The sequence below is a fragment of the Lupinus angustifolius genome, chromosome LG12 (assembly GCF_001865875.1).
Source record: "Lupinus angustifolius cultivar Tanjil chromosome LG12, LupAngTanjil_v1.0, whole genome shotgun sequence".
Taxonomy (NCBI): Eukaryota; Viridiplantae; Streptophyta; class Magnoliopsida; order Fabales; family Fabaceae; genus Lupinus; species Lupinus angustifolius.
In genome coordinates, this window is record NC_032020.1 from 15,583,820 (window position 1) to 15,596,742 (window position 12,923).

The window sequence follows — 12,923 nt, forward strand, 5'->3', positions numbered from 1 at the left end:
GTACAAGCACAAGCACAAAACCCATAGTACTCTTAACTTATTACTTATGTGCATGCAACTTCAAATTACCAAAAGAGCCCTCGAGTTGTCAATTATTATTTTAAGCATATCTTCATTCTTCAGAATTTATGGATTTGATTTCACCAAATGTCAGAGCACTTTTGTGTGTTTCGTGCCAAATGTCTGCCACACTGGGGAGTCAGATCGGACACTAGTTTGATTTGATTTGTATCAACTCGACACATAATCGCCAGTAAGATTATAGAAAACAATAATACACAGCAAATGAGTTAACATTTGTCGGTGGGAATTAAACATAGATTTACCATATATTTAATTATAATTTAGTAAAACTAGAAAATATATTAAAGAAAAATGTAAGTATATGGATGAATCACATTCTCTATATCTCAGATAATACTGTGGGATTGAATGTTTAGATTTTTAAAGATATTATATATATATATATAAGTGAAGAAAATCTTATGGGGAGCAAGTGCCCCTTGAAGGTGAGTGAGTGATGTTAGACCTCAAAAAATAAAAGTTATTGTTAGAATTAATAATCAACCATCTTGATTCTCATAAGTATATAAACACATACCTCAATTTATGTTTTTAAGTCTATTTCTTTCACTATCTCTTAAGAAAGTTTTGGTATAGGAGTATAATAATTTTTTGAACTAAATCCTAAATTTTTCTCTCAGAGAGACATAGAGAGAAGAGAAAACTAGTTTTAGTTTGGTATATTGCGACCAGAACCATTCCAAATATGTTGATATATAGAGTTTTCATTATTCCCAACATATCAACCATTCAAATATGTAGTTATTAAACTCATATTAGTTATGAGTTCTAGAAATTAAATCCTATTAATTGTCATAATTAAAACACTTATTTATATTAAATATATAAAGAAGTGATATAATTATAATAAAGAAGTGATATAATTATATTAAATATATGATTTCTATAATAATTAGAAATTATAAATTTCAAAACCATCATCTCAATGTACGTTCTAAGTCATGTAAGTTATCCTTTGTCATGCATCTAACGAGTTTTTATCATCTTATTAACAACTGGTCACGTATTTTCTTACAGACTTAATTCAGTAACACTCCACACTTGTTATTATAAATCCTGTTCTAGAGTTGTGTACTAAAAGTGTTATTAGATTTTCCAAGAAAATCATTTCCATATATAATAAGTCAATCAAACTTCATAAAATAATGTACAAACATTAATTTATGTTATTATAATTTTTATTTTTAATCAAATAAGTTTTTTAACTAGATAAAGATACCAAGTAAGGCACGTGTTCCCCATCCACTACAGTACCATGTTAAGTTGTTTATATCAATTAGGTGCATAATTTTTATCTCAAAAGAAATTATGACATAAAAAGTGGATGATACATAAATGCTTAACCATTTAAAAAAAAATACATATAAGTACGTAATCATTTGAAAACATGAAAATTATTTTGAAGACATATATGACGTTATTTTAGAAGTAAATAAGGGGTAAGGGATGATGGTGCACAAAATGTCACTTCACTACATGGTGAAGAGGACAAGAGCATGATCAAATTAGGTCAACTTGGTTGCATGCATCCAAATTGAAATGGGAGGAAGGGGATGAATGAAGAAGCCAAATAAAGAAAGTTGTTGAGAAGATAACATTTATTGTAGACAGCTGGATGAGGGTTGTAAACATCATACTCTGCTACCTCCACCGCTATTCCCATCCTTATCCCATCACAACACACTACATGGAAACACTCTAGTAGAATAATATATTTTCTTGGCACATATTTTAAAAATAAAATGAGAAAAAAATATATGTACCCACATTGTCAATTTATCACTCACTACTCATTTTTATTATTATTGATTTTTTAAAAAATAATATAAATAAATGATATATAATATACTGATTCTAAAAAAAAATATGATGAAATATTAACATTTACTCTTGTATCATTGTGTATATGCACCAAAAAAAGACGCTGTCAGCAACCATGTCTGACAGTACTATCTATATGATCAACAACTAAAGAAAGGGGAATCATATACCTTCCGTACATGGTTGCAGAACTTGCTTCGAAAGCTAATCTTCAACTGACCGCTACAAAAATATCTTTAATCTCGCTTTCATATTAGGAAACTTTAATTACAAAAGTAAATATTTTTTACATGAAATGCTGGCAGAAGAGTGGTACCGCATATCATGGAAAAATTAAATGGATAGTGTAGTTGACTACAGTATTATATGAATTATCAATAATATAACTTTTCTGCGATCTTATACATTCTCTCTTCTATGGAAGTTTAAAAGTCGTGTTCCTTAAGTATATGTTGAACCATGGACCTCTGAGTTACTATGTAAACCAATAACTACTTAGGCTTTAAAGTATTTTTGTTATTATTTACAATAAAAATCGTGTTTAAAGAAGTATTAGGCACTAGATCATAAGAAAGTCACACTATTGGTCTACAATTTCTCAAACTCGTGGATTTCATTCAATGAGTTCTCTAAAAGCTACGCTGCTTCCACAAATATTGTGAGTTAATTTTTCCCACATATCATCTCTTTTTAAACAGTTTTTACCGCACCATCTATTGTTTGTGGAAGTTGATTTGGTTGGTAAAAAATCTGTCCATAACTAAGATGGTCATGAGTTCAAACTTTATTGTCATGTTGTTTATATAATAAATTTGTTTGCGGATAATTAGTAAGTACTTTCTACACAGACTCTAGTCCAAATGACCCAATAACCCAACTCACTTGAACTTTTCATCGCAAAAGGAAAATCTCCCTACGGTTGGCTCAAATGCTAAGCCTAAAAAAGCCTGGGTGTACAATATGGGTGTGTTTGTTAAAAATGGCAATGCAAAAATAGATTGAATACTGAAATAGCCCAGGAACAGAGGCTTAAGATCAATAAGATGATGGAAGGGTGAATTGCTTATGAAATTGAGTAATAAAGAGGTTGATGATTCTAATTTCACAAGTCACAAAATATTAGCATACTAATATTTGTTTTTGAAAGTTTTTTGTGGTTTAACTTCTTTCCTTTATTTTCTTCCTAAAGTAGGGAGGAAAAGTTTTTTGTGAGACTCATGTATATTTTTTCCTTCCTCCCTATTTAATTTTAGAACCAATGGTGGAAAATGAAAATTTTCACCACTTTTTCCCCTCTTTTCTTCCCAACATAGTGTTAATGTTTGGTTGGATTAAAAGTAAAATAAAGAAAAGGGAAATAAAATATAATTTACCTTAGTTTGACTCACTTTGACGCTTGTTCTTAGGTACCATTCTTAAAATAAGAGCATGTTCATCCATCATTCTTGCACCATTGTTATTGAAATAAAAATTATTTTCACTCATTTATCAATTTGAGTTTTTTTATTTCTTAAGAATACTTCAGGTACAATAATATTCTCATGCTTATAATTATAATAAAATATGGGTAGAAAGGAGCAGAAATAAATCATTTATTTGTATAAAATATAAAAGTGTTACTAGACTATGGAACCCAAATAAAAGTAAGAATAATATTTGTTATAGAATTGTGTAATAAATTATAAAATAAATGTATTAGATCTAAATAAAAATACGGAGATCATTCAACAATAAGATGTTTTAACATCATGTAAAGAATTGGAGCAACATTGGATGTTGTTGAGAAGATATTGCTTGAGAAGCACAGGAGCATCCTTAACCCCGTTGTATTCTTAATCATCACCACATATTTTAATTTCATTTTCATCCAAATTTGTTACAATTTAAAAGTTTTTGTACAATATTTTAAATTTTAAAAAATTGGGTATCGACTAATATTCGGAGACATGAGAGCTAAGTATGAGAATCAATAAAAAATTAATTCTAAAATGAACATGAGATCGATTAAGTATCTTATACATAACATGACGTAAGATTGTCGGTATCACACATATATAAGACACATAAACAACTTGTTTGAAAATGTATCAAGGTCTTGTAGCTAACTAGTCCTCATCATCCAACAATGTTGATCAAATCATCAAATGACTACAGATTGAAAGCTATAAACTACATGCATGAGAAACTATAGGACATGACAGATTGATCTGTCCTCAAGGATTAGTAAATTGTCTCCTAATTAGAATGCCCAGAACTGTAATGAGAACACCTCTTTCCAACCAAACAAAAATGAGAAAGAAAAAAGAGTTCTAAATTCATAGAATAAACCAAGACAGGGCTCATGACTTCTAAATAATCACCACTAAGGTTTTACAAGACCTTAGGGCAAAACATTTTACATTTTAGCATAGAAGTTCCCAATCATGCACTAAGTCAAGCTTTAACTAGTTTTCAACCAGAATCGAACGAACATGTATCTTAATATACAAATTTTCACATAACAAATCCATGTCAAAGGGCAACGACAATAATAAGGATAAACAGAAGTATAGAATCCAGTATATCCCAAACAGAATGCTCCAATTTCATCTAATCTAATTTATCAAATATGGCTACTATACTTTTCTCTGCAATTCAAGAGCTGCAAAGGATACTTAAATCTTCTTCCTTTGCACACCAGTTTGGGATTATTTTTGAAACTTAGGGTAAATTGAAGATCCTTGTAGGAGTTCGTAATGTTCCTTCTGCAATTCCTCTGGCAAGTGATATATCTCCAATATCTGACTTATTGTGTTGGTGCAGATATTGAATATCGTACAAAAAATATATGCTTGACATGTAATAAAATGAATTCACTCACCTATTGTTTTTCGACTTGTGTCATCCAACTAGGGCATACTCATTCTTTCATCATCTCTTACGTGGATTGGTAGCTTGAATTCAAATCGGAGAGACAAATCTCTCTATGCTACTAATCGCACGCACCTTTTCATCCTTTCACGGCTTTATGCGTATTTTCCGTCGTTTCATCATATTTCCAACTGTAATTCTCATATCAGTGTTCCCTTTCTAGCAACTTATGCTTCAAATTTTGGACAACCCTCTTATACTAGCATTCTTTGTAGCTTCAACATCTCATACACTTCAGAAACACGGGAAAATACGGAAAACATTTTCCCCAATGCGAGTATTACGGGCCAAGAAAGTCAAGGGCTGGAATTGGAGCGGGTACTATAGCCCTCCATTGCCAACAAAATTGGTGAGCTTCCCCATTAAGTTCCTTTCCAAGTATGGATTCCTATAGTCAACGTGAACTGAGATTTGGAAAGAAAACGAAGAGAAGGATAAACATTCAGATTGTTCCTGAACTTTTCCTCTTAGTAAAAAATTCAACTCACAAATATAACTTAAAAAAGGTAAGAGTTAACTTGGAAAGACAATGAAAGAAAATGGAAAGTTGAAGAATCATGAAATAATATGACATGATTTGATTATAAATCCTTCTATTTCCCTCTAAAATTCAATTTGCAAAAGTACGACGCCGACGCCGTATACTATTATTAGCAATGTACGCCACTAACAAAAGAACGTGGTTCCTGTTTAGTACTGGACTCTCCATTACCAGGACCGGGAATGTGAGAGGGGTATTTTTTTAAAATTATTAATTTATAAAAAAGTAAAAATATAAATTATTATATTTTTGTTAATGCCATGTATCATAATCATATATATGCACTGCTCTCTCCATCTCCATTGATAGAGAGGAACAAGACTCCTAAGAAAGTGATCAAATCTGCCTCTTTATATTCTTTACGATATATATACCTGAAAAGTTACAGTTGATAATAATCAAACAAAAAACAAAAACATATTCATGGTTTGTTTTTGTTTTATGAATGATGATATATACACCATCCGTATTGCACGTGGAAAACTGCTACCCGTGACTCTGGGGACTTTACCCCTTCATCCAAGCACACAAGTTTTTAATGAATTGCTCTCTAAGTTCTTTTATGTATACGTAAATGTATAACACTTTGTAATTAGCTTATCTATCCATATGAAGCGATTAATTTGTTTATAAGCCAAATTTAATACTAAGAGCACAAGGATGCTCACTCATATATAAGGTATGGACTTTAACAAGTGAAGTTTGAGAAAGAAATAGGGAAACTAATACAAAAAAATGGATCAATATACATAATTGAGAATAACCAAAAGACACAAGACCCACATATGATGAGAACCAATTCCATGATCTGAAGTGCTAACATAATAAAGTCCATAATTTATATAAAATCCACACTCGAACTGCAAAAAACTGTTTCATTCCTCATAAGCCACAGACACAATATCCAAACACAACAACATACCAAATTAAAGCATTCTCCAAACTTTGCCAACATTCATATGCATAAAAAATTCAGCATGTTCCACAAAGTGAGGCTCGAATTAGATGAGCAACACATCAAAAACCAGAGAAAATTTAAGCTTATTAGATAATGTTATAGAGGAATATGGAGCTATGGACAAAGAATATTCAAAGTAAAGAGTAGAGGTGCAAACATTTCAATGGAAATGGGGTTGTGGTATACTCTTGCATCTGTGTATCCCTATATTAATCTTCCATGTCAGACCATATATATCCAGATCTTACACAAAAGGAAGCATAAACTAGTGTAAAAGATCAAAGGAAAATGACACTACAAAACAAACCCTAGCTAGACCCAGCAAATCAAATTGAAGGCATGGCTAACATTATGTGGACAATATGTTACAATGGATACAGGGACACAAATGTGACACAGTTACACAAATAGGCTCTTCTCAGAACCATGATTGCCTGTACATATATAAGAAGAAAACCATTAAATATTAATAACAAATATACGGTTCTCCTTAATTTCTACACCAAATTTAATTCTTAGCATGCCAAAAGCTTCAAGATTATATTGCACCAAGACAGTGATAAATCACAAAAGTAATAACACTTCCCAAGCCGCTAGAAGGCAGTGGTAAAGCAAGATAACATAATCTTTATTTCACGAATCGAACTAAAAATGGCTATAAAATTAGCTATAACAACATAAAAAGTGCTACATAGTAACGTGGAATATTAATATAAGCAATACAGAAATGGATCGGACCGAGGCGCTTGATTCCCCAAGAGTTGAGTTAGTTGTTGGATCGTTGCAGCAAAAGCTAGCAAAACCCTTTTAATCAACTCAATATATAAAAGCTTGCTGAAGCTAGGGTTTTCTCATAAGCACAAGAAAACCAGCATCTTTTCCTTCTTTGTCTTTGTTATCCTCGTCTTCTTCTTGTGCTTGCGTTCTATGTGAAAAGTGGTTCTTGTGGTGAAGATGGAGGTGATTATGAGAAAAAAGTTGGTGGATGATGATGTTTGTGATAAAGGAATAATAAGAGGTGGTGGGTGCGTTGAAGGGGTAATGATGATGTTTATGGAGGAGAGTGAAAGAGAAGGGTGAGGGAATGATGATTGCTGTTGGGTCATGGCGTTGAAAGGTTGAAGAAAAATCCAAGGTAGTTCGTGCCATCATCATCTCTGCTGAGAAAGAGAGGGACTAAAATGATAACTCTTATTCTCTCTCCTTATCTATTGTGGGAAGAAAGAAAGAATTATCACGAAACTCATAGTGCCAATTTTTTATGTCCCTAAGCTCTTGTTGGTAAGGAAAAAGGAAATATGACCCCATTTGTTTTTCTAAGGAGAATGTCACCTGCTAATGTTATTGTTGTACATTATGTCACATCGAACTACATTTAATTGCATATGGTATCAATTTTTTGTGAATTGAATTAGACTAACTAGATTCTTACACCACCATTAATTCAAACTACAGTTCTAGAATATTAGGCGAATTCTTTACCAATATAATTAGACCAATTTATTTAGATATAACCTGCTCCCTTAAAAGTTAATGTTCAAAGTTCAATTCATAAGTAAAAAGGCATTAATTTTACTTATCTTGAAACCAAAAATCTAATTGACACGATCACAAGCAGCCTTACAGAATTGCCATCTAAAATTGCATACAATGATATGTGCACATATATCATTGGTGATTAATATATTTTTTCCCATTCAATTGTAACAGCACTTACCTCATTTTGTTTTTTTTTTATGTTTATGCCTCAATTTCATTTCATCTAAATAAAGAAAGGAGATGTGAGTAAAAAATATCTGAATTAGTGTTTTCAGAAGAAAAAAAATGCAGAATGATTGGGTCTATATCAATATCCATCGACATGTAATACAAAGGATATAGTTGTCTGATCTAGACTTGTAGCTGATTTCGATCTATTTCAATTTTGTTACCGGGATTTACAAACTATTTGTATCATAAACAGTTTTATATTTGAAAATAGTAAAAGGCTGTTTGTGACTGTATATGAAGTGGATGATGAAGTGTTTATAAGCTTTATAGAGTTTAGTTAAAGATGAAATTTGGCAGGACAAAGAGACCTATATACACTCATGGGAATAAAGAACGATAAAGTCATCAAAAGAACTGACAATGACAGAGTTTGAACGAATAAAAGTGCAAAAAATGTTAAGAGGAGGAAGACACACATTGAAAGAATTAAGAAGATAGAATATGTTGTCTTCTGAATGTAATGGCTGTCCTACTGCAAAAGTAAACTTATATAAGGGAACAAAAATTGTTAGTTACTGTTTATATAACGCAACAATATAATATTCCCGGCATTATGAGGCTTGAAAGCAATAATTCATTGTTTACATAACTAGAGGAAAAGTATAAAAAGATTCCCCTATAAGCTTACTTTGAATGTTTTGTCCAGTACCCTAAACCTAGTCTGATGATACTTCTTGATTCTCACACTCCTCAACAATCTGATATATATTTGTCTAGAATATATTTTACATAATTCTTCTTTTATAATATTTCCTTAGTTTCTCTCTTTTCATCATTTTTGTGGCACTCCCCACCCTCCTGCTTTTATGGCTCACCATTTTAACCTCTTATAATTTCCTCCTATGTTATTAAAACCTATCCTATCCTCTATATATATACATACATATATATATACCCATTTTCATAATATTGGACATTTAACAAAATGAAGTTGATTTATCTCACATTGTGCAATTCTAGAATCCCCTTTCGTAGCTTGCAAATATGCCTGGTCAATAAAGAGGCCATTAAGTTTTGAGCATAGAGGACAAAGTTAGTTTTGAAAAATAATCAATCATATAACCTTTAATTTGCTTATGACTTTATGTTTGACCCTGCTAAAGTAACGCATGAGCCAACCTTTTATTCCACTTTCCCCCCTTATGATTGGAGGAAAATGTGGCAAACCCAATTAGTTTGATGAAAAAGTGAAACTATAGAATAAAAGTGAAGTTCATCTTCAGAGATTCAAGTCTTTTTGGCACAAAACATTGTCTAAACCAAAATATATAAAGTGCACAGTATGCCATGTTCCCTCTGTCCTTTATTTCTTATATAGAGAGAGGTTAATTAATTAATTCAACCTGCACACATCACCCACTTATCAATTTCCATGTTTTCTCTCTCAAGCAAGAGTCAAGACTATACAAATCTAGTATTTGCTGTATCCAAGTATATCTCGTAGTTTATCCTTAACCAATTATAATAAAACAAAAATTGATAAATTTATGAGTATTTAATATTTTTGATTGATATAATATAATATGATTAATTTAAGACACACTTTAAGATATGTTTAAAGACGGAAGATACTTATCCTTATAAATCATCAGTACATTGTGGTAATGTGAAACTCAACTTTGTATAGTTTGTGAGCGGTCAAATTAATATATTGTTGCCACAAGTTATAGTTTCAATTTGTTTGGTAGTGTAATTTTGGTATCAAATGATTTTAGAAAGTCACTTATTTATTTGGGAGTCGGATGAAAGGGGAAAATATTTTGGAGGGTTTCTATTTTTATAGTTCTGAAGTTTTGTTGGAAACAAAATATAAAAATAATGAAATATTTTTAGTGAAATTATATAATTATATATTATTATTTATTTCTGATTGTTAATCATATTTTTTAAGGAAAAGTAAAAAATATCTAACATTATCATAAGTGTATACCCTCTCCAAAAGATGATTGCTTTACTTTTTCCCTTCCATCCCAACCATTCCTAATATTTTGATCTCTCTTATTCCCTTTACCACGTAGCTTAGGTTAATCTTGTGGGTGACTTGTTTTTCAATTTGTTTTCTTGTGACTACAATTTAATCCGAGTTAGTCATTTCAATAATATCATCATGCATAATGATCTTCTCAATTAATTCCTTCAATACATTTAGCACATTTGACGCATTAAAATATGGAATTAGTGAGTGACACAAACCGGGGTAATTGGTATCGGGTTGTTAATTAATGGCCTTATATAAGGGGAAAAGAAAAAAGGATTAGGCTCAATAATGTGAAGTTTACGGGCCATAAGCCCATATCAGATAACTTATGTTGTGAACCATTCCAACGTAAGTTGTGAAGAAAGCGCAAAACGCACCCTCCAAATGTTGCTTACCAACGGTACTCGCTGCATGGTTCACTTCAACTTGCACTTTTCTCATGGGACTTTCTTCAAACACCTTATCCCTCGGAAGTCAAAAACACTCTGTCACCACAAATCCATTAACACTACTTCTCTCTCTCACTTCGGAACTCTAAATTCTCACCAGAAAGACCAGATTCATCTATACGTTGATTCACTTCTTCAATGGAACAAGGTATTCATTCGTATCATCCATTCTCATATTCTTTCTATGTAAGTGTAATCTGATTGGATTATATTGCAGCGCATGAATTTGACTGCTGTTAAAGAAGTTGATGAAGTAATGGAAAGACACGTGGAGGATTCCCTTGCGATTTTGCCTCCATTGAAGGATTCGTATCGTACGCACTGTGGAACTTCATATGATAAGCTCAAACTCGTTGATGTTGGAACTGGTGCGGGTCTTCCCGGAGTAGTTTTGGCCATAGCTTGCCCGGGTGAGTTAGTTCACCTGTAATTTAATGTATATGTTCACATTCTAAATTTCTGAATTGTGATACTCATCGTCTTGGAATAGAATGGGAGGTAACGCTGATTGAGTCTTTGAACAAGCGTTGCGTCTTCTTGGAGCATGTTGTCAGCGTTATTGGTTCCTCAAACATTCAAATTGTAAGAGGGAGAGCAGAGGTAACACACTCAAACACAAACATTATCCTTTCATTTTATTGCAAGACACTCAAGTTGAATATTTCTTGTAATTATTTATATTTAAATGCATTTTTTTGTTATTGCCAAATGAAAGGTTCAGTAGGGTAGTAAGTTAAGTTAGGCGAAGATTAGAGGTTCAAATCCTATAAACAACATATTCACTTATGAGAGTAAGGCACATATATATTATGCACTGGGCTGCCCATAGTATAACCATCATTTTGCATCTACATCCTGTATAAATGTAGACTCCAACTCCGAATCACTTTTGAAGCAATGTGTTTCACTGCCATCTACAAGACTTAAGCTAGTACTGGAAAGGCAATATATCCTTTTATTTTTAATTCATGTGTGATTTTCCTAATAGTGTATTGCATGGTAACTTTCTTAATTAATGTGATAAAAAGGAAATTGTAAAAGCCAAGAATAAAAAGGTTTTGCATGGTTTCTTATATTTTGAGAGCAATCACTCTGGAATAACCTCAAACACTTTTCATAAACTGAACACTGCCAAACACCCTCACACTGCCAACCAGCTTTCACCAATTACCCTTATCTTGTTATGCCTGAAAATGTGTCTTGTGCTTTGCATAGGACAGGATTTGGGGCAGAATTCATGTTTCAGAGAGCAATTTGACATAGCAGTGGCCAGGGCAGTTGCGGAAATGAGAGTATTGGGTAATATCGATCGACATTTAAGTGATTTAGCTATTCATTGCTTTAATACTCAGTTATTTTTTTACTGATTTGGTTTTTTCTTGTTCTTATTGCATTTCTAGCTGAGTATTGTCTTCCATTGGTTCGTGTTGGTGGATTATTTATTGCTCCCAAGGGTCATGATCCTGAGGTGTGTAACAGCTGTCAGAAATTGATTAAGTCTCGATCATTATCTTCTTCTGATTAATATTTTATTTATTTAATGATGCTTACTTGGTTTCTTCCTGCAAAAAATGTCAGCAGTTATGGTACAAAGTTTTATTCTCTACCCTTTTTCTATCAAATCAAGCTGAAATATTTTATGGATACTCTGTACATATCCCATAGATGTGAAGTTGTGAACCATCCATTAATATCCCATGTATTGAGTTTGGATAGGATGAAGTTAAGAGAGCAGAAAGTGCCATCCACAAGATGGGTGGATCTCTATTGCAAGTATGCTCAGGTATAACTTGAAAACTTAAACTTTGCTCATGGGTCATGTTTTAGACATCTCTACTTTTGTACTGAGTTAAAAAATAAAAGTTCTTTTTTCTTAGGGTTTTGTTATAAGTGTCCTCCCTGAGTGCACTTGCTAAGGAATCAAAATTATAATTTTTTTTATTGGAAAAGTAAAAAAAAATCATTCCTAATGTATTCAATACATGATATACACCAATTGATGTTGTCATGTTCAGTGCAATCACAAAGCCCATTTGGTCAGCGAACTGCTGTCATATGCTCAAAGGATCGTCTCACCCCAAAGAAATATCCCCGTGATACAGGTACACCAGCAAAAGAACCATTGTAACTCGTGTAGATGCTTATTCTGTTGGTTTTGTTCTGTAAATTGTTGTGCCCCACACTATCACTTGTACCAACATGATGCATTGCTGGAGAATGAACGACTTTCCCTACCAAGAGTACCTATTGTGTACAACAGTATAATGCGCACCAGTAGCCAGATTTTCAGCTCAAATGGCACAACTCCTTGTAATGGTTGCTGTTATGATATTGCTAGAATTTATCTTCAAATGATGCAAGTTGTTGTATACAAAACCTTCCAAGATAAAGCTTATACGAGAGAGATACTGC

The 12,923-nt window shown here is 32.4% G+C and overlaps 1 protein-coding gene across 2 annotated transcripts; it reads left to right on the plus strand.

The window, feature by feature from the left end:
* On the plus strand, positions 10,413–12,923 carry LOC109361586 (ribosomal RNA small subunit methyltransferase G). 2 transcript variants are annotated; one of them, XM_019607085.1, is made up of 7 exons: positions 10,419–10,659; positions 10,729–10,921; positions 11,002–11,111; positions 11,732–11,810; positions 11,912–11,979; positions 12,228–12,294; positions 12,527–12,923. In XM_019607085.1, the coding sequence occupies exons 1-7, from the start codon at positions 10,447–10,449 to the stop codon at positions 12,637–12,639; spliced, it is 843 nt and encodes a 280-aa protein (XP_019462630.1). In that variant the 5' UTR covers positions 10,419–10,446; the 3' UTR covers positions 12,640–12,923. The 2 variants fall into 2 exon arrangements, with proteins under 2 accessions (XP_019462631.1, XP_019462630.1); XM_019607086.1 differs by lacking the exons at positions 12,228–12,294; positions 12,527–12,923 and adding an exon at positions 12,093–12,203 and having other exon boundaries at positions 10,413–10,659.